General features: G+C 42.3%; 1 protein-coding gene across 3 annotated transcripts in view; it reads right to left on the bottom strand.

Annotated features, from left to right (window-relative positions):
* Positions 1-22,773, bottom strand: part of LOC118361396 (kinase non-catalytic C-lobe domain-containing protein 1-like) — an 89,858-nt gene that overhangs the window by 23,421 nt on the left and 43,664 nt on the right. For 2 of the 3 annotated variants that reach the window (XM_052477877.1, XM_052477883.1), the window contains exons 17-24: positions 22,043-22,395; positions 6,121-6,214; positions 5,923-6,020; positions 4,769-4,968; positions 4,294-4,410; positions 2,817-2,964; positions 2,464-2,634; positions 1,891-2,106 (exon numbers count right to left, since the gene is read on the bottom strand). In XM_052477877.1, the coding sequence (XP_052333837.1) occupies positions 1,891-2,106; positions 2,464-2,634; positions 2,817-2,964; positions 4,294-4,410; positions 4,769-4,968; positions 5,923-6,020; positions 6,121-6,214; positions 22,043-22,395 (1,397 nt within the window). Of the gene's footprint in view, positions 1-1,890; positions 2,107-2,463; positions 2,635-2,816; positions 2,965-4,293; positions 4,411-4,768; positions 4,969-5,922; positions 6,021-6,120; positions 6,215-22,042; positions 22,396-22,773 lie in introns of those variants that run through there. The other variant, XM_052477892.1, reaches the window with a different exon arrangement.

Genomic DNA, 22,773 nt, shown 5'->3' with positions numbered 1-22,773 from the left:
CACAAATCTATTGCTTCATGCTAATGCTAGCTAGGTAGATTTTGACGTTTTGGTAGGGGCACGTCAGTTTTAGCTAGGTGGCTGTTACTGGCTAGAAATCGTGTGCATGGTGTACTGATTCAAAGAAACCATCAGATGAAATTTCAGAATATAATTCATTCTATGGCTAATAGATTGACGTTAGTATCAATTGCAGATCTCCTCTCATGAGAGCAGGTAGCATTGTTAGTCTATTCTCGCTAGCTAGTTAGATAGCTAATTAATTTTGATCTGAGATCTACTTGGCTAGCTAGTTCTTACCAGTGTCTGGATGTTGGCATTTCAGAGCAAGTTCAACCATCATTTTCCCCCGGGAATGCTGTTCCATGGTGTTGTATCCCTAGATTAGCATGGTATGTGTGTGTGTAGCTGTCAGTCAGTGTCATACAGGTTCGATTGCATCACTATCATAATAAAATGATATGAAACCAAGGTAAAACGCAGTAACTGCAGCCAAGGGCAGGTTGAAAACAAGCTAAAAGGCAGTTACTGCCACTTACCTTGGTTTCACAGTAACTTTTTGCAGATACTGCTAATACGACCCCAATTCTCTCCAAAACACAAAACGAGGCAGGATACTTGTCCACATGATTAAGCATGCATTTAATGTAACAAAAATGACATTAACTCATTTTCGACCAAATGAGCAGTTACTGCCTTTTTGCTTGGGAGGGCAGTAAAGATTAACATACTTTGGTGCGAAAAGTGCAAATCAATCCCAGAACAACAGCAAATGACCTTGTGAAGATGCTGGAGGAAACAGATACAAAAGTATCTATATCCACAGTAAAACGAGTCCTATTTCGCCATAACCTGAAAGGCCGCTCAGCAAGTAAGAAGCCACTGCTCCAAAACTGCCATAAAAAGCCAGACTACGGTTTGCAACTGCACATGGGGACAAAGATCGTACTTTTTGGAGAAAGGTCCTCTGGTTTGAGGAACTTAAAAATAGAACTGTTTGGCCATAATGACCATTGTTATGTTAGGAGGAAAAAGGGGGAGGCTTGCAAGCTGAAGAACACCATACCAACCGTGAAGCACGGGGGTGGCAGCATCATGTTGTGGTGGTGCTTTGCTGCAGGAGGGACTGGTGCACTTCACAAAATAGATGGCATCATGAGGAAGGAAAATTATGTGGATATATTGAAGCAGCATCTGAAGACATCAGTTAGGAAGTTAAAGCTTGGTCGCAAATGGGTCTTCCAAATGGACAATGACCCCAAGCATACTTCCAAAGTTGTGGCAAAATGGCTTAAGGACAGAAAGTCAAGGTATTGGAGTGGCCATCACAAAGCCCTGACCTCAATCCTACAGAACATTTGTGGGCAGAACTGAAAATGCGTGTGTGAGCAAGGAGGCCTACAAACCTGACTCAGTTACACCAGCTCTGTCAGAAGGAATGGGCCAAAATTCACCCAACTTATTGTGGGAAGCTTGTGGAAGGCTACCTGAAACGTTTTACTCAAGTTAAACCATTTAAAAGGCAATGCTACCAAATACTAATTGAGTGCATGTGAACTTCTGACCCACTGGGAATGTGATGAAAGAAATCAAATCTGAAATAAATCATTCTCTCGAATATTATTCTGACATATCTTAAAATAAAGTGGTGATCCTAACTGACCTAAGACAGGGAATTTTTACTAGGATTAAATGTCAGGAATTTAAATGTATTTGGCTAAGGTGTATGTAAACTTCCACCTTCAAATGTAGGTCTGTAAATTTGTTTTCAGTTCATAAAGTAGTGATTTGTCTCCCCCCCAGTGTCTATGAATAACAATGTGTTTGTGAGTGAGTGACTGTGTGTGTATGTCAGTGTGTGTATGCACGTTCGTGCGTGCACATGTTTACCTGCTGCAGTAGAGTGAGTTGCTGTGCCGTGTGTTGGGCGCTGTGTTCACTCTGACTAAAAGGGTGTCTTTCCTCGCTTCTGAGGCAGGCACTGGAGATGTCATCCATAAGGGAGGTGTAGCAGGGCCGCGGCAGGGCTGCTGCTAATGAGTAGGCCTGGTCTTTGGTCTGGGTTGCCTGGGGCTCCACCACCCTGGATATTTTCCACTGGAAACTCTACCGAGATAAATCAACTTAGAAAGGTTCCGTCTATGAATACATATACTGAACTAAAATATGAACGCAATATGCAACAATTTAAACGATTTCGCTGAGTTACAGATCATTTAAGGAAATCAGTCAATTGAAATAAATTCAGTAGGCCCAAATCTATGGATGTCACATAACTGGGCAAGGGTGCAGCCATGGTCCCACTCAATCAGAATATATATTAGTGTAAATGGGTTTCTTTTGAGCCAGACAAACTTCCCGTACTTTGAACCAATCAGATGATTTTTGGTTCAGGTAAGACAAACAACATCACCAACATAATCACCAACATAATAGTACACGTATAATAATGCTTATATGGACCTTCTTTCCAGAGTCCTCAACAACAGATTTTCTGCATATGGTACGAGAAGACAATGCATCATCTTCTTCCTGCATGCTGATTGGGCTCCCACAGCTTTGGCTCCACCTCCTCCTGGGAGAGCTCTGAAGAGTGGTCAGAAGCCTCTCTCCTCTGCTGTCTACTGGAGACACCTAAATAAGAACCAGACCATTACAAAAACATTGTTTAAGAGTATTTTATTTATAAATACTCTGAAAAATCGACAACAAAAGCAACCACAATGACATCAACAAAAACAACTATACTGCTACATATTTAGCTGGTCAGTTGAGACATTTATTTGTCATTTAATTGATGATTTATCTTTAATTACTTCATTGGTGAGGAAGTTTTCCAGTGTGATCAGCAGGATGGACTTGGGGCTGAAGTCCACCAGTCTGCAGTCAGTCAGCCAGGTTTGCAGCACATCCAGACTCCGGTGGTACACCTTAGCACGGTCCCCTGACACATTTGGACCACCTCTGGTAGAAAAAGGATAACCACAAATAACCACAGAAATATAATTACTTGACCTGACATTCAAATTTCACAGATTATGAGGTGAAAAATGAAAATTAGCTATATTCGAGCCTAATATATTTAAATCTTTGGCATACTTTTACTCTCTCGGACATAGCTCAGTTGTGGGTTTTGAGAGATTAAAAAAGCTGTCATTTTTACAAAAGAGTAAAATAAATTCAGGACAGTTATTTTTCAGAATTCCCCTGGAAGTTTTGATTTTGGATTTTCATCCATTTTCATCCTGATATTCTGAGAACTGATTTGGGCCTGGGCTTGGATTATTCGACATCATTGCATGTTTGGAGACCAACGCTACTGTAGTAAGAAATAAATGTGTGCCTGTAGCCTATTGCTCTCCCTCTCTGTGCTAGACATGAGCCTGCAGCTCTCTCTCCCGCTATCCATCCAGCCCAGAACCCAACTTCCTGTAGAGCAGCGTTTCTCAATTCATTCCAAGGGGTGCACATTTTTTGTTCTTATCTATTCCAGACCAGAACCCCATCTAGCTGGCGTCGCTATTGTCCGTTTCCGGAGTTAAAACTATGTAGAATAGACTCCTTCCATGTGTGGTTCCCACTAAGAACAAACCAGATGGGATGGCGTATCGCTGCAGAATGTGTGGGGGGGTTAGGGAGGGTTTGGCCAGTATGACCGGTAGGGATATACTTGTCCCATCGTGCACCAGCGACTCCTGTGGCGGGCAGGGCACAGTGCACGCTAACCAAGGTCGCCAGGAGCACGGTGTTTCCTCCGACACATTGGTGCGGCTGGCTTCCGGGTTGGATGCGCGCTGTGTTAAGAAGCAGTGCGGCTTGGTTGTGTTTCAGAGGACGCATGGCGTTCGACCTTTGTCTCTCCCGAGCCCGTACAGGAGTTGTAGCGTTGAGACAAGATAGTAACTACTAATAATTGGATACAACGAAATTGGGGAGAAAAAGGGGGGTAAAATAAAAAAAAGGTAGCTTTCATGCCAATATAATTTTATGTGAACAACAATGTGATCCTCATTTATACAGGCCCATGTTTACAGTTTTCTTACTTGACAGTTATAGTCACTTTGTTTTTGTGGCCATTCATTTTCTTATTGTTTCTGACAAATGCCAATTATATTATCTCAATTAACATTTTACCATAGAACCAGAATTACTTGACCAGACATTATTTAATTCCACAGAATCAAATAACCATAGAAATAGAATGACTAGAACGGACACCATCCAAAGAGCATGAAATTAATTTGTGTTTTATGTCTGTCTGTCTTTTATTTCTGCTACAGTAGCCTTACATACCCTGCTGCGACAGCACTGGTGAATTTTTCCATCAGGAACTGAAGGAGTTCTTGAGGGGTGCAGAAATAGCGATATGTGTACAGGAACTGTTGGATATAGCCCTCCAATGGAGCATTTCTGTCAAAGGAGATAGAACACAGAGTTTAGTTTGGTATCTGTTAAATGTGATTTCACTACACAACATGTCTAGGACAAATCACAATGAAACACATTTGGGCACAAATCTAAATAAACAGAAATGTCTCTTTGTTGTGCCATTTGTAGGATATCATGTAAAATGTTCTCAGCAATCATAGGCATGATGGTGGACAGTAAAATGTGGTGCTCAGTTTAATAACACATTGTCCACTAGAGGGACACTATTTAAACCATACGTGCTGATACACTGTTAATCACACTCATGGGTTTAATAGTTCATGTTTTACTGTAACCTAAACGTGTTAATGTAAGCTAATATATAGTGCATTAGTGTTACCTGGCATAGAGGTAGGACATGAGACCCAGGGGTGTGGCGGCCTGCAGGCTGCTCTTCCCTCTCTCTGCCCCAGACAAAGAAACCAATCCCAGCACGGCAGGCTCCTCTGAGGGCTGGAGATCCAGAGGGCTCCCTGGACCAGAAGCTGCCAGGGAGGGGAGGAGGGACATATCCATACCCCACTGATCCACACTCAGAACCTGACCAAACCAACCAGGCAGAGATGCACACTAAAAACAAATGGTTCCATATAGTGCCAAATAAGGGTTATGTGGCTTGCAACCATAGAGGAAAACCTTTTAGTGTTATATTGAACTTTTTAAAAAGTTCTATAAAGAACCATGCTTATAAGGTTCTAAATGGAACCTGTATGTTGCTGTAAAGAACACTTTCCTAAGGTTCTATAAAAAAACATAAAAAAAGGTTCTATACTCCGCTATGGTCACAACCCTTTTTGGGGCTGTATAGAATATGCTACTTTATAAACATTTAATGGAGAATGGTTCTATAAATCTCAAAGGTTCTTTGTAGAACCATACATGTTTTTTTATTCTGGTTTAATAGCCATATTATATTGTTAAAATTCCATAGGTTTTATTATTGTGTTTATTAACAATCTAATGATGGGTCATTCGCTCCTTGATATGTATACTGCTACTGCCGTTTTTATAGCTTAAACCAACGTTTTTCTCCAGATAAGTTACAAAGTAATTCTCTAAAGAATCTCTAAACAATAAATAGTGGGGAGAGCAGATCAATCTGGTTCACATAGATTGTTTCAGTGTGTATTTTAAATTATTTTGATTTATTTTTGCAGGCCAGGTAAAAAAAAAAGCATTTAGGCTTTACATTGGAGATTTGCAATTTTTTCATGGTTGTAGGTTGATTTTTAAGCATATTTTGTTTTAACTAAGAGCTGTTGGGGAGTCAAATGAGCCGGCTCTTTAATGTGAAGCCGACTCAACGAAAACTCAACGGAATGCCCATCACTAGTTGAATCAGGTGTGCTAGCTATGGAACGGTTGGGGTTCCCTGAGGTAAGAATTGAGAACTAGTAACTTAGTCAACCATTCTCCATTGACACAAGGCCGTACATAAGTGTTTCACAAGACACAGGGCCGGATTAAGAAATCATCTGTTCAACCTGTCCGCACCTCAAGATATTTCTTTACACAGTCTAGGAACTCCACTTTGGACCTCAACTCCTCAAACTGGACCTTGAGTTTGGACAGCATCAATCTAGCCTCCGAACCTTCAGAAGAAAAACAAATAGAAATATTGCATTTCTTTCCCTATTTATCAACCAATAGTAGATATTGGGAATATAAAAGTGATGAGGGATTGATTTGTACCTTTATTTTTTCTCTCTTGGTGGAGCAGCTTTTGGTAGAAATTCCGAGTCTTTTTCAGATTCTTCATCTCGATCATGTGCTGCTGCTGAAGCTCCTACAAGGAGAAAATGCAATACCTAAAATATAAAGTAGACACCAAGCCATTCAGATCACACACTCTATAAGGTGCCACCCGCCCGCCCACTAGTCATTCGCAAAACATGTCTCTCTTCCTTGCGCACTGCGAGAACGGAAATGTGGTGATACATCTCACTCATATACTGTATGACCCGATTCAGGAAACTAGGTGTATTTCGCAAGTCATGACTTCACAGGAGAGCCGTTTGAACGTAAAAAAGATTTTTGTTTATCAAAATGTGGGTTTTGGCAGAAATACCTTCTCGAACATGTGAACTTTCATGTGCCTTAATAACAAACATGTATGTCATCTGTAAATATGAATAAAATCATTAAATTACGAGTCTTGTTGGTTTAGCCACGGAAAAAGTCAGCAGCCTTCCCACTAGCCATGATTGGCTGAGATAATGAGTGGGCTGGACATGCCGGGAGAGGATTGCGGATTGGTCTGCCATATAGAAGGCTTCTGTCTATTTGAGTTGGTCAATCTGTGTTGGTAATCTGTCGAATGTATTGTGTAGTGGAGCTGCAAAAGTGATGCGCTCCACTTTCTGGAGGATCAAGTTTTGAAATAAGTGGAATAGAGTATGATAGCTAAAGCGATGGAGAAAACACCTGTCTCCAGATTACATCTTCAAACTAAGGGCAACCGTGGAATGGCATTCGTGACAGGGAGACGTATGTAGATGACGTATACAGGTAAGATAGTCTATTGTTAGCTAGCTACATTTTCAGATATGACACATTTCTAATTTTGACAGAAAGTGGTTTCATTTGTAGCTAAAGTTTCCTTTTAGCTAGCTAGCTAACATTAGCTGTCTGGCTTCCTTGCTGACGCTAGTATTTGTATCCTAGAGCAATTTGCTTTTCTAGCTAGAGTCTAATGTTAGCTAGCTAACATTGAACCTGGTTGGTTAGCTCCCAGCATATTCATGCAGGGTAGTAACGACATGATTTAGCACTGTGTTCATTGTTGTTTAACTAGCTAACGTTAGCTGGATGGCTCGTTAGCCAACGTTATGCAACGTGTGTGATCTTACACAATGTTTACTTAGCTAGGTTCATTGTTTAGCTAGCTAGCTACATGTCTTCATCTAAAGTGTACAACACAAATTGAATATGACCGGTGTTGGTAAATGTCTGCAAAAAAGCGTAATGAAATTGTTGCATACAGAGCTGGTTAGGCTGTTTTCATGTTGTCCATAGGTAAACAAATCATCGGCCAGAGCGTCAAGTGTGCACTCTGAACGCTCTGAGGGCAAAATGAGATGGGTGGGGCTAAAGCTTAAGAGGGTGTGAACAATGTTGAATGGGTGTTGACAAAGAGCTCCTCACTAGATACCAAAACATTCAAAGGCCAAAAGTGAGTATACAAGTTTATCAACTTTCAAAGCAGAATTAATTTCCCATTGTTCCTCAAAAATGCAGTGTATGATATACCATTTTGTAGCTCTGAGTCTCTAATTTTATCCAATGTATAAAACAACATTTCAAATTTTGCTACCTAAGACCGAATCCAAGTGGTGAGTAAACATATCATATAACTGGGGTTAAGAAATTAACCTTGCGTTCTATTTCAAATATTTGTTGAGATGTATCACTTCTGGTATATGGCCAACTCTCGTATCATAGACATGCCTTTCGAACACAGCTAGTCATCCAACACATTCCTCCCTCAGAGACTCTGACACTGAGGACATCATGCACCAACAAAGGTGCAGTGACATCCAGTCGGTAAAATTTAATAAAAGTATGAGGGGTAGCCCAACAAGCCATATCCCAAATGCCTTTAAACAGTGCCAAAGAGGTAGCCACGCCTCTGATGGAATGAGCACTCAGGCCCTCCAGGGGCTGTAAAACCTTTGCTAGTATAAGCCAATATAATAGCCTCCACTATCCAATGGGATAGTCATTGTGCCTTGAGGGGGGAACCCAGGAAACAAAGAGCTGGTCGCTCTTGCGTAGTGCTCTATATCTATCCAAGTAAATGCACAACGCGAGTACTGTACACAAATGGTGTGAAGGGCGACGGGTGGAAAACCACAAGCTCTAAGGCGAGACAATTCCGCTTTGCAACGTAGGGGAAATCAGTAAAGCAGTTTATACAAAAGATATTTCATCTCCATGCTTTCCAGTGGTTGCTGTGAAATAGCCTCAAACACAATAAACAGGTCCCAAGACTGGGCTAAAGGTTTGGAGACTGGCCGTAAGCAACTTGTTCCCCTCATAAAACGACATAACAGAGGGTGCTGTGATCTTGTATAAGCCTATATGGCAGACCGAGATAGCGGCTAAACAGACCTTTGCAGTGGAGAAAGCTTTCCCTCTGTCCAAAAGGTCAAATCAAATCATGATACAAAGCACTGGTAAGGAATTACAGTTGAAGTCGGAAGTTTACATACACATAGGTTGGAGTCATTAAAACTAGTTTTTCAACCACTCCACAAATTTCTTGTTAACAAACTATAGTTTTTGCAAGTCGGTTAGGACATCTACTTTGTGGATGACAAGTCATTTTCACAACAATTATTTACAGACAGATTATTTCACTTAAAATTCACTGTGGGTGAGAAGTTTACATACACTAAGTTAACTGTGCCTTTAAACAGCTTGGACAATTCCAGAAAATTATGGCATGGCTTTAGAAGCTTCTGATAGGCTAATTGACATAATTTGAGTCAAGTGGAGGTGTACCTGTGGATGTATTTCAAGGCCTGCCTTCAAACTCAGTGCCTCTTTACTTTACATCATGGGAAAATAAAAAGAAATCAGCCAAGACAGAAAAATACATTGTAGACCTCCAAAAGTCTGGTTCATCCTTGGGAGCAATTTCCAAACACCTGAAGGTACCACGTTCATCTGTACAAACAATAGTATGCAAGTATTAACACCATGGGACCACGCAGCAGTCATACCGCTCAGAAAGGAGATGAGTTCTGTCTCCTAGAGATGAATGTACTTTGGTGCAAAAAGTGCAAATCAATCCTAGAACAACAGCAAAGGACCTTGTGAAGAAGCTGGAGGAAACGGATACAAAAGTATCTATATCTACATCAACATAACCTGAAAGGCCGCTCAGCAAGGAAGAAGCCACTGTTCCAAAACCGCCATAAAAAACCCAGACAACGGTTTGCAACTGCACATGGGGACAAAGATTGTACTTTTTGGAGGAATATCCTCTGGTCTGATGAAACAAAAATAGAACTGTTTGGCCATAATGATCATCGTTATGTTTGGAGGAAAAAGGGGGAGGCTTGCAAGCTGAAGAACACCATCCCAACCGTGAAGCACGGGGGTGGCAGCATCTTGTTGTTGAGGGTGCATTGCTGCAGGAGGGACTGGTGCAGTTAATAAAATAGATGGCATCATGGGGAGGAAATTATGTGGATATATTGAAGCAACATCTCAAGACATCAGTCAGGAAGTTAAAGCTTGGTCGTAAATGGTTCTTCCAATGACCCCAAGCATACTTCCAAAGTTGTGGCAAAATGGCTTAAGGACAACAAAGTCAAGGTATTAGAGTGACCATCAGAAAGCCCCGACCTCAATCCTATAGAACATGTGTGGGCAGAACTGAAAAAGCATGTGAGAGCAAGGAAGCCTACAAACCTGACTTAGTTACACCAGCTCTGTCAGGAGGAATGGGCCAAAATTCACCCAACTTATTGTGGGAAGCTTGTGGAAGCCTACCTGAAACATTTCACCCAAGTTAAATAATTTAAAGGCAATGCTACCAAATACTAATTGAGCGTATGTAAACTTCTGACCCACTGGAAATGTGATGAAAGAAATAAAAGCTGAAATAAATCACTCTACTATTATTCTGACATTTCACATTCTTAAAATAAAGTGGTGATTCTAATTCACCTATAAAAGGGAGTTTTTATGAGGATTAAATGTCAGTAATTGTGAAAAACTGAGTTTAAATGTACTTGGCTAAGTGTATTTAAACTTCCGACTTCAACTTTATCTGTCTCTGGTCACACCATTTCTCAAAAACACACCACTTGATTCAATACAGTGAGCATGTAGAAGGGGCTCTTGCACTCTGGATAGCCTCAAAGCCTGTTGCATTCAGATTCATCCTTTCTCGGGCCAGACCCGGAGGAACATGTTTACTGGGTGAGGATGGAAAATCTTTTCATTTGTTCGGGTTATCAGGACTCTGAGTAACATTAGTTTCTCTGACTCTAGAGGGGCTACCAGAATGAGGGATAAGCCTTGGTCACTCGCTCTGACCAAATGCCGACCGTATTATCTCTTTGGTTATTGTCACAGCCGCGTATATCCCCCCCTCAAGCTGATACCACGGCGGCTCTCAAGGAACTTCACTGGACATTATGAAATCTTGAAACCATATATCCTGAGGCTGCCTTTATTGTAACTGGAGATTTTAAGAAAGCAAATGTGAGGAAAAGGCTACCTAAATTCTATCAGCATATCGACTGTAGTAATCTCGCTGGAAAAACAGTCGACCATTGTTATTCCAACTTCCGGGATGCATACAAGGTCCTCCCCCACCCTCCTTTCAGCAAATATGACCACAACTCCATTTTGCTCCTCCCTTCCTATAGTCAGAAACTCAAACAGGAAGTACCCGTGCTATTCAATGCTGGTCTGACCAATCGGAATCCACGCTTCAAGATTGTTTTGATCATGCGGACTGGGATATGTTCCGGGTAGCTTCCGAGATTAATATTGACATGTACACTGAAACGGTGACTGATTTCATCAAGAAGTGTATGGGAGATGTTGTACCCACTGTGACTATTAAAACCTACCCTAACCAGAAACTGTGGATAGATGGCAGCATTAGCACAAAACTGAAAGCTTAAAACACAGCATTTACCCATGGCAAAGTGACTGGGAATATGGCAGAATACAAAGAGAGTAGTCATTCCCTCCACAAGGCAATCAAACAGGCAAAACGTCAGTATAGAGACAAAGTGGAGTCGCAATTCAATGGCTCAGACGCAAGACATATGTGGCAGGGTCTACAGAAAATCCCGGACTACAAAAGAAAAACCAGCCATGTCGTGGACACCGTCGTCTTGCTTCCAGACAAGCTAAACAAGTTCTTTGCCCGCTTTGAGGATAACGTTTACATATCTTACAACAAAACAAAGGAGCTGATTGTGGACTACAAGAAACAGCAGAGAGAGCACCCCCCCATCCACATCAATGGGACAGCACTGGAGAAGGTGGAACGTTTTAAGTTCCTTGGTGTACATATCACTGACAAACTGAAATGGTCCACCCACACAGACAGTGTGGTGAAGAAGGCGCAACAGCGCCTCTTCAACCTCAGGAGGCTGAGTAAATTTGGCTTGTCACCTAAAACCCTCACAAACTTTTACAGATGCACAATTGAATGCATCCTGTCGGGCTGTATCACCGCCTGGTACAGCAACTGCACCGCCAACAACCGCAGGGCTCTCCAGAGGGTGGTGCGGTCTGCACAACACATCACCGGGGGCTAACTACCTGCCCTCAGGACACATACAGCACCTGATGTCACAGGAAGGTCAAAAAGATCATCAAGGACAACAACCACCCGAGCCACTGCCTGTTCACCCCACTTTAATAATGTCACTTTAATAATGTTTACATATCTTGCATTACTCATCTCATATGTACACTACCGTTCAAATGTTTGGTGTCACTTAGAAAGTTCCTTGTTTTTGAAAGAATAGCCTTTTTTTGTTGATTAAAATAACATCAAATTGATCAGAAATACAGTGTAGACATTGTTAATGTTGTAAATGACTATTGTAGCTGGAAAGGACAGCTTTTTATGGAATATCTACATTGGCATACAGAGGCCATTATCAGCAACCATCACTCCTGTGTTGCAATGGCACGTTGTGTTAGCTAATCCAAGTTTATCATTTAAAAGGTGAATTGATCATTAGAAAACCCTTTTGCAATTATGTTAGCAGAGCTGAAAACTGTTGTCCTGGTTAAAGAAGCAATACAACTGACCTTCTTTAGACTAGTGGAGTATCTGGAACATTAGCATTTGATTACGGGCTCAAAATGGCTAGAAACAAAGCACTTTCTTCTGAAACTCGTCAGTCTATTGCTGTTTTGAGAAATGAAGGCTATTCCATGCGAGAAATTGCCATGAAACTGAAGATCTCGTACAATGCTGTGTACTACTCCCTTCACAGAACAGCGGAAACTGGCTCTAACCAGAATAGAAAGAGGAGTGGGAGGCTCCGGTGTACAAGTGACCCCAAACTTTTGAACGGTATATACTGTATTCTATACTATCTACTTCATCTTAGTCTATGCCGCTGTAACATTGTTCATCCGTATATTTATATATTCTTAATTACATTCCTTTACTTAGATTTGTGTGTATTAGGTATTTGTTGTGAAATTGTTACATATTACTTGTTAGATATTACTGCACTGTCGGAACTAAAAAGCACAAGCATTTCGCTACACCCGCAATAACATCTGCTAAACACGTGTATGTGACCAACAAAATTCTATTTGATTTGAGTGGGGAGTATTGGATATAGGGGAGGGAAAACGCAGAGCCGCACCCCTAGTCGAGATGTGCGTTTTTTTTACCATCGCAAATAACGACACTCGGTGTTGTGATGCAAAGAGATCTATGGTGGCTTGACTGTGATCCTCCCAGATCTGGTGCACCTCTTAGGGAGTCTCCGGTCCCCGTATAGAGCATTCCCTCTGTACATCATGTCCATTTCCACAGTTAGTAGGCCTGGGACCTGAGTTGCGCATAGGAAGAGTAGGTGTGCTCTGCTCCACAGAATAGTCTTGACAGCTAGTCTGTGTAGATGCAGAGCGCAAGTGCCACTCTGGCAGTTGATGTATGCTACCACGGTTGTATTGTCTGTCCTGATCAGGATATGACAATCTCCAAGGAAGGACTGAAAGTGTTTCACTGAGTGGAACACTATCAGCAGCTCAAGGTGGTTTGACTGAGGAGGAGGGGCTGTGGGAACCACAACCTGTCTAAAGCTCTTTCCTCGTAGGCTGCGCCCCCTCCTGTGAGTGGTGCACCTGTCGTCACCACGTTCCTCGTTGACACTGCCCCCAGGCGAGTGCCAGGAACAAATATCAAGGGGCTCCTCCCATGATAGAGTGCCCAGAGACAAACTGAGGTTGTTGTTATGTAAAGATAGAGTTGACATCATTTACACAGACCCAATGCTGGAGGTCTCTCATCCTCAGTAGACCCATCTGTGCTACTGATATGGTGGATGCCATCAATCCCCACACTTAGGGACTGAGCGTTACCGAGCACCTCCTGTGGAACAGGGAGAGGCACTGTCAGAACAACATGATGCGGTCGTCGGATAATATAGTACGATAGGAGAGAAAAAACAGCTTGACTTCTGGATATTCTATTCTCTGTCTCGGCATTAAAAACCTTTTTATTTGGTTGATCTTGAACCCTTACTTGATGAGGGGGGTTACAAGGGAGGCTGTGTCTTGTACCGCTTGCTCCTGTGTCATGGAGCAACGCAGGTATGATGACAGATTGCTTATGTGATGACAGAAAGCTTATGTGAAAATAAGTGTTCAGTAGGTTGACTGAGGTGAATTAGTCACCTTGACAAGTGAAGCGAGACTTCACATTGGGCGAAGCGAGACCCCCCCCCACCCAGGAACCAGGAACTGCCGGGAATAGAAGCCGACAAAGTATTCTGACACTGGTATTACTCTGATTGACCTGTTGCTCAATAGAGAGGTTTTCTCCTCTCCTATGCGAACTGAGTCGCCACTTGCTGTTGAAGTTAAAGTCCAGTTAAAAACGGGTGTGTTCAGGACTCCCGAGTGACACAGTGGTCAAGGCACTGGTTCGAGTCCAGGTTCTTTTGCAGCGGCCACAACCAGGAGACCCATTGGGTGGCGCACAATTGGCCCAGCGTCGTCTGGGTTAAGGGGAGGGTTTGGTCGGCAGGGATGTTCTTGTCCCATTGCGCACTAGCAACTCGTGGCGGGCCGGGCGCCATGCACGCTGACATGGTCGCCAGGTGTACAGTGTTTCCTCTGACAAATCGGTGCGGCTGGCTTCCAGGTTAAGCGGGCATTGTGTCAAGAAGCAGTTCCCGACCTTCGCCTCTCCCAAGTCCGTATGGGAGTTGCAGCGATGGGACAAGACTAACTACCAATTGAATACCACGAAAATTGGGGAGAAAAAGGGGTATTTATTTTTTTAAATGGACGGGTTCATGGTCAGCTGAAGTCGTCTGTACCCCTTTATAACTGTGGTCAATGCTCAGGGCTGGACTGTGCATGCGTGTCAGTGCCCTGCTCTTGCGACAAGTTGCACACAAGTTAGATGACTCTCACTCACTAGTGCTGCCCTTTTGTTACATTTTCTTGCCCTTGGCTAGACGCTGGGATTGGAGACACTGTTTGGTGGCGACTGACAAATTGTCTTCCTACCTCAGCTACTTAGAGAAGAGCCAAAGGGAGAGCTGTGACACGGAGGGCACTTGGAGGAAGAGTGAGCCCCCTCCATACGCATAGGAATGAGCCGCTGCACAAGGGGTCGGGTGTTAGGAGCACATATGTGCCTCTCCCCCGTTGTGATGGGGGGGACGACATTGTGTGAGCTGTGCACTGTCCATCTCTGCTACTGGGGACTTACTCCTATGTTGGGCACCCTTTCTCCCCTCCAGGGGAAGGACTTGGCAGGGATTGCAGGAAGTTTGTTTTCTCCTTGTCTGACAAGCTGGACAAGTTTCTCCTGGAGTGCACGCAGCCTTGAATGGCACTTCTGGGGGTTGAGATCTGTAACCACACACATCTCATCTCAAAGTCTGTGGTCGGCTGTGTTTTTGACCAAGAGTTTGCCCATCTCTTGTAGCAAGTCAACCTGGTAAGCCAGCAGCAGGGATGTTACGTTTAAAGGCCTTCACTGAATGTGCCGCAAACACTAAGACCTTCTGGGATAAGGAGGAGGTGAAGCGCTCCATCTTTCCAGGGAGATTAGTGCCGGCTGTAGCGAGGCATTGGGGTTGAGGTGGCTAGCCAATGACAGCTCGACCACCGGCGGCTTGCCGAAGCCGGTCTCCTCCATGCCCTGAAAATCCATGCTTACAAAGTGTCAGGTTAGGACCCTTACTGGACAGGGGCTTGTCCCAAGCTGGGACCGCTGGGAGTAGTTGCTTCCCCAGGATGGTGCGAGAGGGGAGCTTCCTCGCATCGATCCAATCCCGCTATGTGCTGCCACCTCCCATGGTTGCAGGCCAGTCAATACAGAGCCTGGACGCTGCCCGTTTGCAAACATCGACAATCCCAAATCTTTTCATTGAATGCAGATGCTCCGCTAAGCGAGGAAGAGGGCCTCGTGCTATGGGGTTGGGCTTCCTCTTTTCCCTCGCTGGCTTTGAGGAGTTCGTATTCCTCCTCCATTGCGAATATCCAAGAGCCCGCCTACGCTGCTTCAGTCTGAAACATAGGACAGAGATAGTCCAAAACCTCGTCCCAGGAGGGCTGCGTAGCCTGCAAGCCCGGAGGCTGTACTGGCGACGAGTCTGGTTTAGGGGCTGCTCTGCGCCCTCGCCATTTGAGGACACTCATAAGGCTGTGCCCTAAAATGCACACATGACTCTGGGATAGCGAGAGATGCTTCTGCGTCCTCAAGCCCCATGAAGGCGACACATGGGGCTTGAGGACGGACAGTCTAGTCAACATGACACACGGGGACATGGGTTGAACGAAACGAGAGAGAGGAGAGCTAGCGAGGAGAGCTAGTGATTCTACCTCGCCAGGAGAAAAGCCAGTTGTAGATGTATAGCAATCTTTCCAGCAAGCTAGCTAGGTTAGCCAAGCCTTCTGGCGAGAACTAGCCAAGTTTCAGCAACTAGCCGTGTGACAATAGCTACCACTGGAGACAGAGTAGAAAAATCTGAGAATTCTACACGAAGCAAAATAACTTTCCTTACAGTCAGTCTTTCAACACAAAATAATAGAGCTGAGGCCGAACGTTCAACAGCGTTAACTCTTGTAACTACCCATCCCGGGTTCCGGGAGAATTGTCATCAACTGACACTAAGTAGCATAAAGCCAAGGACAAAAAATCTTATTAGAAAATATTCATATTAATGAAATCACAAAGTGAAAAATATATTCAAACACAGCTTAGCCTTTTGTTAATCACCCTGTCATCTCAGATTTTAAAAATATCCAAGCATTTGTGTAAGTTTATCGATAGCCTAGCATAGCATTATGCCTAGCTAGCAGAAGGCAATCTGGTCACGAAAATCAGAAAAGCAATCAAATTAAATAGTTTACCTTTGATGAGCTTCGGATGTTTCCACTCACGAGACTCCCAGTTAGATAGCAAATGTACCTTTTTTCCAGAAAAAATATTTTTGTAGCAACAAATAGCTCCGTTCTTCACGTTTGGCTGAGAAAACTACCGGAAATTGAGGTCAGAAAAATATTCCAAATTAGCTCCATAATAGACAGAAACATGGCAAACGTTGTTTATAATCAATCCTCAAGGTGTTTTTCAAATATCTATTCGATAATATATCAACCGGGACAGAGCTTTTTTCAAAAAGGAAAAAGGAATCTCGTTGATATCCCATTCACTGCTCAATAGGGAAGCATAGGAAGGGACTCTTATTTAGAAACCGCTGCGTTCCTGATTGGATTTTTCTCATTCTTTTGCCTGCAATATCAGTTCTGTTATACTCACAGACAATATCTTTACAGGTTTGGAAACTTTAGAGTGTTTTCTATCCTAAGCTGTCAATTATATGCATATTCTATTTTCTGGTCCTGACAAATAGCCTGTTTACTTTGGGTACGTTATTTTCCCCCCAAAAATTACCCCTAGATTCAACAAGTTAACCTCACGGTTCGACTAGGAACTGTTTAGCAGGAAGACAGGTTCAGGTTGTGCTGAGGAGAGCTTCAGGAGCATAGTGACTCTTTTCAAGGAAGTATTTGAAATATAACTCTTTTTGGTTCCAGGTAGAACCTTTTCACCAAAGGGTTCTTAAGCGTTTTTTGTTGGGTGAAAATGTTGTCCTAGTAGGGGTAGCCGAAGAACCCATTAGGGTGTAGATGCAGTACACAAATAGCCTTTTAGAGAGTCTCCAATGTATGTACAGGGCTGGCTCTCTGCTTGCATCGCTCACTATGGTAACAGAAATCAATAGATCTTTTGAAGTGAGAAACGGGGCACATCTAATACTGATATGGAGCCATGGCTCTTAATGTGTGAGAGTGGGGCGGTCAGACTGTTCCATTGAAGGAGCAGATAAAAGCCCACATCATTACCATCAAAGCATACACAGACAATGACAGCTCATTTGTTATTCTATTACACATGATAATGACCTTTCTGTCAAAGGTCGGAAATATATCATATTAATATTCAATAACAGCTTGGAGAACATAATGTGTCAATTACCGTAAAACCCCCAACTCCTTTCTTTCTATCCACCTCAAATCCTGATCATGCCATGATTTTTTTTTAGCTATTAATGCTGTTTTGCTTGGTTTTTAAACAAATAATCTCATAGACTTTTCATGAAATCCATGCACTTATCCAGTTTGACTGAAAGTGTAATTACTATATAATCATAAATATATAGTAATTTATTAAAACAATGTTATTTGATGCATGCTGACAATAAAAAATACAACTATAACATAACTCAAACGGAAGGAGTTGCAAAAGGCAGTGGGTACATTCTCTATTATAGGTCATTACTCAATCCAATCATTTTAAATAAAGGCAGAGGCTGTGCGGATCTGAAGGTAACCGCCCCATTCCGCCTGTCCCACCCCCCGGGAAGCCTCTTCCCCAGAGTCGAGGATCCGAAATCACGTTCCGCGCATCTGTTTCTTTACCTCTACTTTACGCACTATTTTTTATGGTCACCCTCCCTTCACACTTTACGCACTATTTTTTATGGTCACCCTCCCTTCACACTTTACGCACTATTTTTTATGGTCACCCTCCCTTCACATTTCTCACTGTCAATCGTGAATAATAATTATTTAAGTTTTACCAGTGAAACGTCCATGCAGCATCCACGTGCCAACCATTTGATCTCAATCAGTGTCATGGGAATATGCATCATCTTGAGTTATGTACAATGTTGTTTTGAAGTACAGTGTTGATGTACAGTGAGCGATGGTGTTAAACGGTAGCATTTTGTTTCAAACAAAGCACATATTTTGACTAGTGGCTCGTATGATGTTGAGTGTTGGCTGCTTGAGAGAAAAATGCAACCATTCGCACAATGATCCCAAATTCTCATAAGAAATGAAGTGGTGTTTTTGTCTTACATTAATGTTATATTGTTGTCTTAAATTAATACTATGCTATTATAATTGACTCTGTTATGGAGAATATTATCCTTATGTGATTTTGCAGACATTGATTCAGCTTTAATATAACTTTTCTAAACAAATAACTAACTTTATTTGAATGAACTTTATTGGGTGTCTTGAAAAGTGCATAAATGTCAATGTATTATTATTAAAAAAGCCCCATGCTCCATTCATCACTGAAATTCGCCAGAGTAGCCTGTTTTCCAGGTAGCCGAAACGAGTAGGACCCATTTCTCACGAATTAGGTCACTTCTTCAGTGACAGCAGTCTATCTGGGCTAAACTGTGGATCATTTTTCATTACTTTGGCACAAAATGTATTTCAATGACTACATATTTCAAATTTCATGAATTATTTTCTCAGACACAACCACCAACAAAACTATATGTACCTATATGCCAATTTGCACATGTTAACATACTCTTTTCAAAACAGTTCAACTTAAATTCAAAACCTAACATAACACAAAATTGAATAAGACAGCAATCTGCTCTATTTCTACAGTAAACCCGTATTGAAATATATCCAAATCTAAGAAATGAAATACTACCAAAACAAATAGACCAACCACGGCCGATTCCCATTGTAGCTGAAAACCTACCCAGGTGTTAGTCTTTCAATTTCATTACCATCTGTACAAAAGGGGATATCTTAGGAATAATGCTGTACTGTAATGTAAACATGGACCCAGCCAGAGATAGAGAAGTGGCTGACAGGGGGAGAAGAGTGGCTGGGAGTGGGAGAGGGAGAGGAGTACGTATCCGTGGTGGAAGAAGACAGAGAAGAAGATCAAGAGTTGTAGTCTCAGGTGATATTAGGGCTACTATAATTGATCATGTAATAAATCATGGTCTATCAATGAGAGAGGCTGGTCTGAGAGCACAATCCAAATCTGTAACGATCAACAGTGGCATCTATTGTGAGAAATTTCCAGCAAAGCAACAGGTAAGATGTGCATTTTGCAAGGGCATCTGACTGAACGGCACATTACAGAAGTAAATTGAGCAAAGCCTCCAAACCCACTTGTGTGTAATTGTTTTTGCATTTAGGCTTAGGACCCAACGGTTACCTCCCATAGGCGGGAGAGGTAGGATTTTCACTGCTGTGTAGGAAACTGCTATCGTTGATATGGTCATCAGAAACAATGGCATAAAACTCACAGAGATTCGGGACAGAGTGATGGCAGACAACATTACATTTGGAAATATTCACAGAGTCCAGAAACAACATCAAGTCAGGATGAAGCAGTTATACACTGTCCCCTTTGACAGGAACTCTGAACGAGTCAAGCAGCTCAGGAACCAATATGTCCAGGTAAGACTTTTATAAAATACAGAAGTGGTTTGGAACAAAACCAAACAGGGCAGAGACACATGTTTTTAGGTATAATGTAAACTACCATAATAGCCTAACTCTTATGTTGCCTTGTGGATTTATTTTAGAGAGTCATGGAGATTGAAGCCAGGCAAACACCCCACATATTCATCTTTGTGGATGAGGCTGGTTTTAACTTGGCCAAAACACAGCGGCGAGGAAGGAATGTGACTGGGAAATGATTGCTGTTACACAAACCGCTAATTGGGCCACTGAGTGTCTCATTTCATTCCTGGATGACCTCTGTGGAAGGGTTGTGCCAGGTGAGGAAAGGGTTGCAGTGAGGCGAAATCAGCCAACGTTTGTAATTGTATGGGACAATGTGGCATTTCACCACTCCGGTGCAGTCACAGAATGGTATGCAGCTCATCCCAGGATGGTGTCACTTTTCCTCATGGAGGTGAAAGGTTTATGGCCACCATCCACATTATCAAATGTCCCTCCTGGATGCAGTGAATGCCGGATGCCTGGACATATCTGCAGAAAATTGCCAGGGATGGACCAGGCATGCCAAAATATTATTTCCTAGGTATATTGCCCAAGATTACATAAGATGTAATGTGGATGAGAACCTGTGGCCAAATGCAGAAGACAGGGTTGACTAGCATTGCTACTATATCTGTAGATGGTGTATATACAAATTCTTGTATTTTGGAATCCCTCAATGCCAAAGAATGACATAAAACATATTGAAGCATATTGTATAATGTATAATTCATTCCTGTAACATATACTGCAATGCATTCTAAGCAGTAGAGAGGTTCCATTCTTGTTTTGTAAAGGAATTTGACAAAAGAAAACATTGTGTAATGCTATCTGCTTTTAGTGTTTTTTAGGTCATTGTTTTATGAATGACAAAGTGTGCTTGTTGGGTGACAACCTTTGCTAGTGTTATGGAAGAGTGTGTTGATTTGAGAGTGTTTTGGTAGTTTTAGTGCATTTTGGAGGTGAAATTAACTTCACTAGGGTAGGGAGCACTATTTTCACCTCCGGATGAAAAGTGTGCCCAAAGTAAACTGCCTGATACTCAGGCCCAGAAGCTAGGACATGCAAATCATTGGTAGATTGGGATAGGAAACACTAACATTTCCAGAACTGTTAGAATAATGTCTGTGAGTATAACATAACTGATTTGGCAGGCAAAAACCTGAGAAAACCCATCCAGGTTGTGGGATTTTTTAATATGTTTGTAGTTTTCTGACTGAAACCTACAGAGACCCAGAGATTTTTCATGCGCACGACCGAGAGCGCACCTTTCTTGTTTACCTTTTATATTGACAACGTTATTGTCCGGGGCTTTATCGAACAAAACAAACATTTATTGAGTAAATGGGAGTCTTGTGAGTGCAACCATATGATGATCATCAAATGTAAGTGATTAATTTTATTGCTATTTCTGACTTGTGTAACTCTACTTGGCTGGTAACTGTTTGTAATGATTTGTCTGCTGGGCACTGCTCTTAGATAATCGCATGGTATGCTTTCGCCGTAAAACCTTTTTGAAATCTGACACTGTGGTTGGATGAACAAGAAGTTAATCTTTATATCCATGTATAACACTTGTATGTTTTCAGAATTTTTATAATGAATATTTCTGTTTTTGAATTTGGCGTTTTGCAATTTCACTGGATGTTGGCCAGGTGGGGCGCTACCATCCCACGTCCCCTAGTGAGGTTAACTTCTGTGCCAAGCTGAAAGTTGGTTAGGAGAAAAGTGTGAAGAGTTTTGAAAAAGTGACCTAACTATTGAGAAATGGGACCTTGCGATTGTAAAAGAAAAAGCTGTAAGACAAACATGATTATGCGTTTTACTTTAGTCAGCTTGTTTTCTTGTTATCAAACATCATTATGTACCTTTTTCATTACATACCATTTGGTAGAAAGTAGTAACTAATTATGTTGTAATCTTTGAAGCATCAGACAGTATTATTTGTTGCCATATAATGTCTTCTAAAATGATAGTATAATATAAACACATTTACAATAAAGTACTATTCCAAACATTGAGACCATGGTATGCTATATGGTCAGTCATGACTCACAGCTGGTCTATTCTATTTAAGCTCAATAGCTTTTCCTCACAGTTTACCCACCTGTGTTTTCAGCTCCAGGCACGGTGACTCACTGTGCTGTCCCAGGGTTATAGCATATTCCACCACATCATGACTAAAACAGTCTTCTCCATAGAAGGCCAGGCCCCAGGCTGGGCTGAGGCGGTGGCTAGACTCCTCTGCTCTGGAGCAGGGGGAGAGGAGACGCTCAAACACCAGCGATTCTGTGTCCTCCATGTCCTTGGAGCAGCTCATCTGGCCTAGGTGGCCCACCCTCAGTGGCTCGTCCATCCCACACAGAGAGTCAGCTTCAGGGGGGCTTTCATCACTGACCCCCACTGGATGCTCAGCACTCTCCATGGCCCCCTTACCCAAACACTCGGCAGCTCTCAATCCTGGACCAGGAAACGGGCAGATCAAGAAGAGAGAGAGAAAAAGGGATGGGTCAGGCAGTGTGCGTGTGTGTGTGTGTGTGCGCGGGCAGAGATTTTGAGAGGTGAAATTCTCTCATGGCAGAAGTTCTTTCGTTAAAAGGCTCTTTTTAAATTTGTTTGTTGGCAAGAGGTTAAATGTTAATCTTGCTATATTATTAGATTCTGCATCACAGGCATACTCCACCTACCAATGTGAGCAGCCTATTTTTGCTCTGATTAATCATCTAAAACATAACGTATTTTGTGTGAAACTGAAGAGGTATGTTTGTGTGTATGTGAGTGTGTAGTGCTTGTTACTAACGTGTCGTTGGTGTGCATGTATTGGTGTGTGTAGATGAA

Source organism: Oncorhynchus keta, chromosome 2 (assembly GCF_023373465.1).
Source record: "Oncorhynchus keta strain PuntledgeMale-10-30-2019 chromosome 2, Oket_V2, whole genome shotgun sequence".
Taxonomy (NCBI): Eukaryota; Metazoa; Chordata; class Actinopteri; order Salmoniformes; family Salmonidae; genus Oncorhynchus; species Oncorhynchus keta.
Note: the sequence above shows the minus strand (reverse complement) of the source record. Positions and strands in the feature narration are given on the sequence as shown.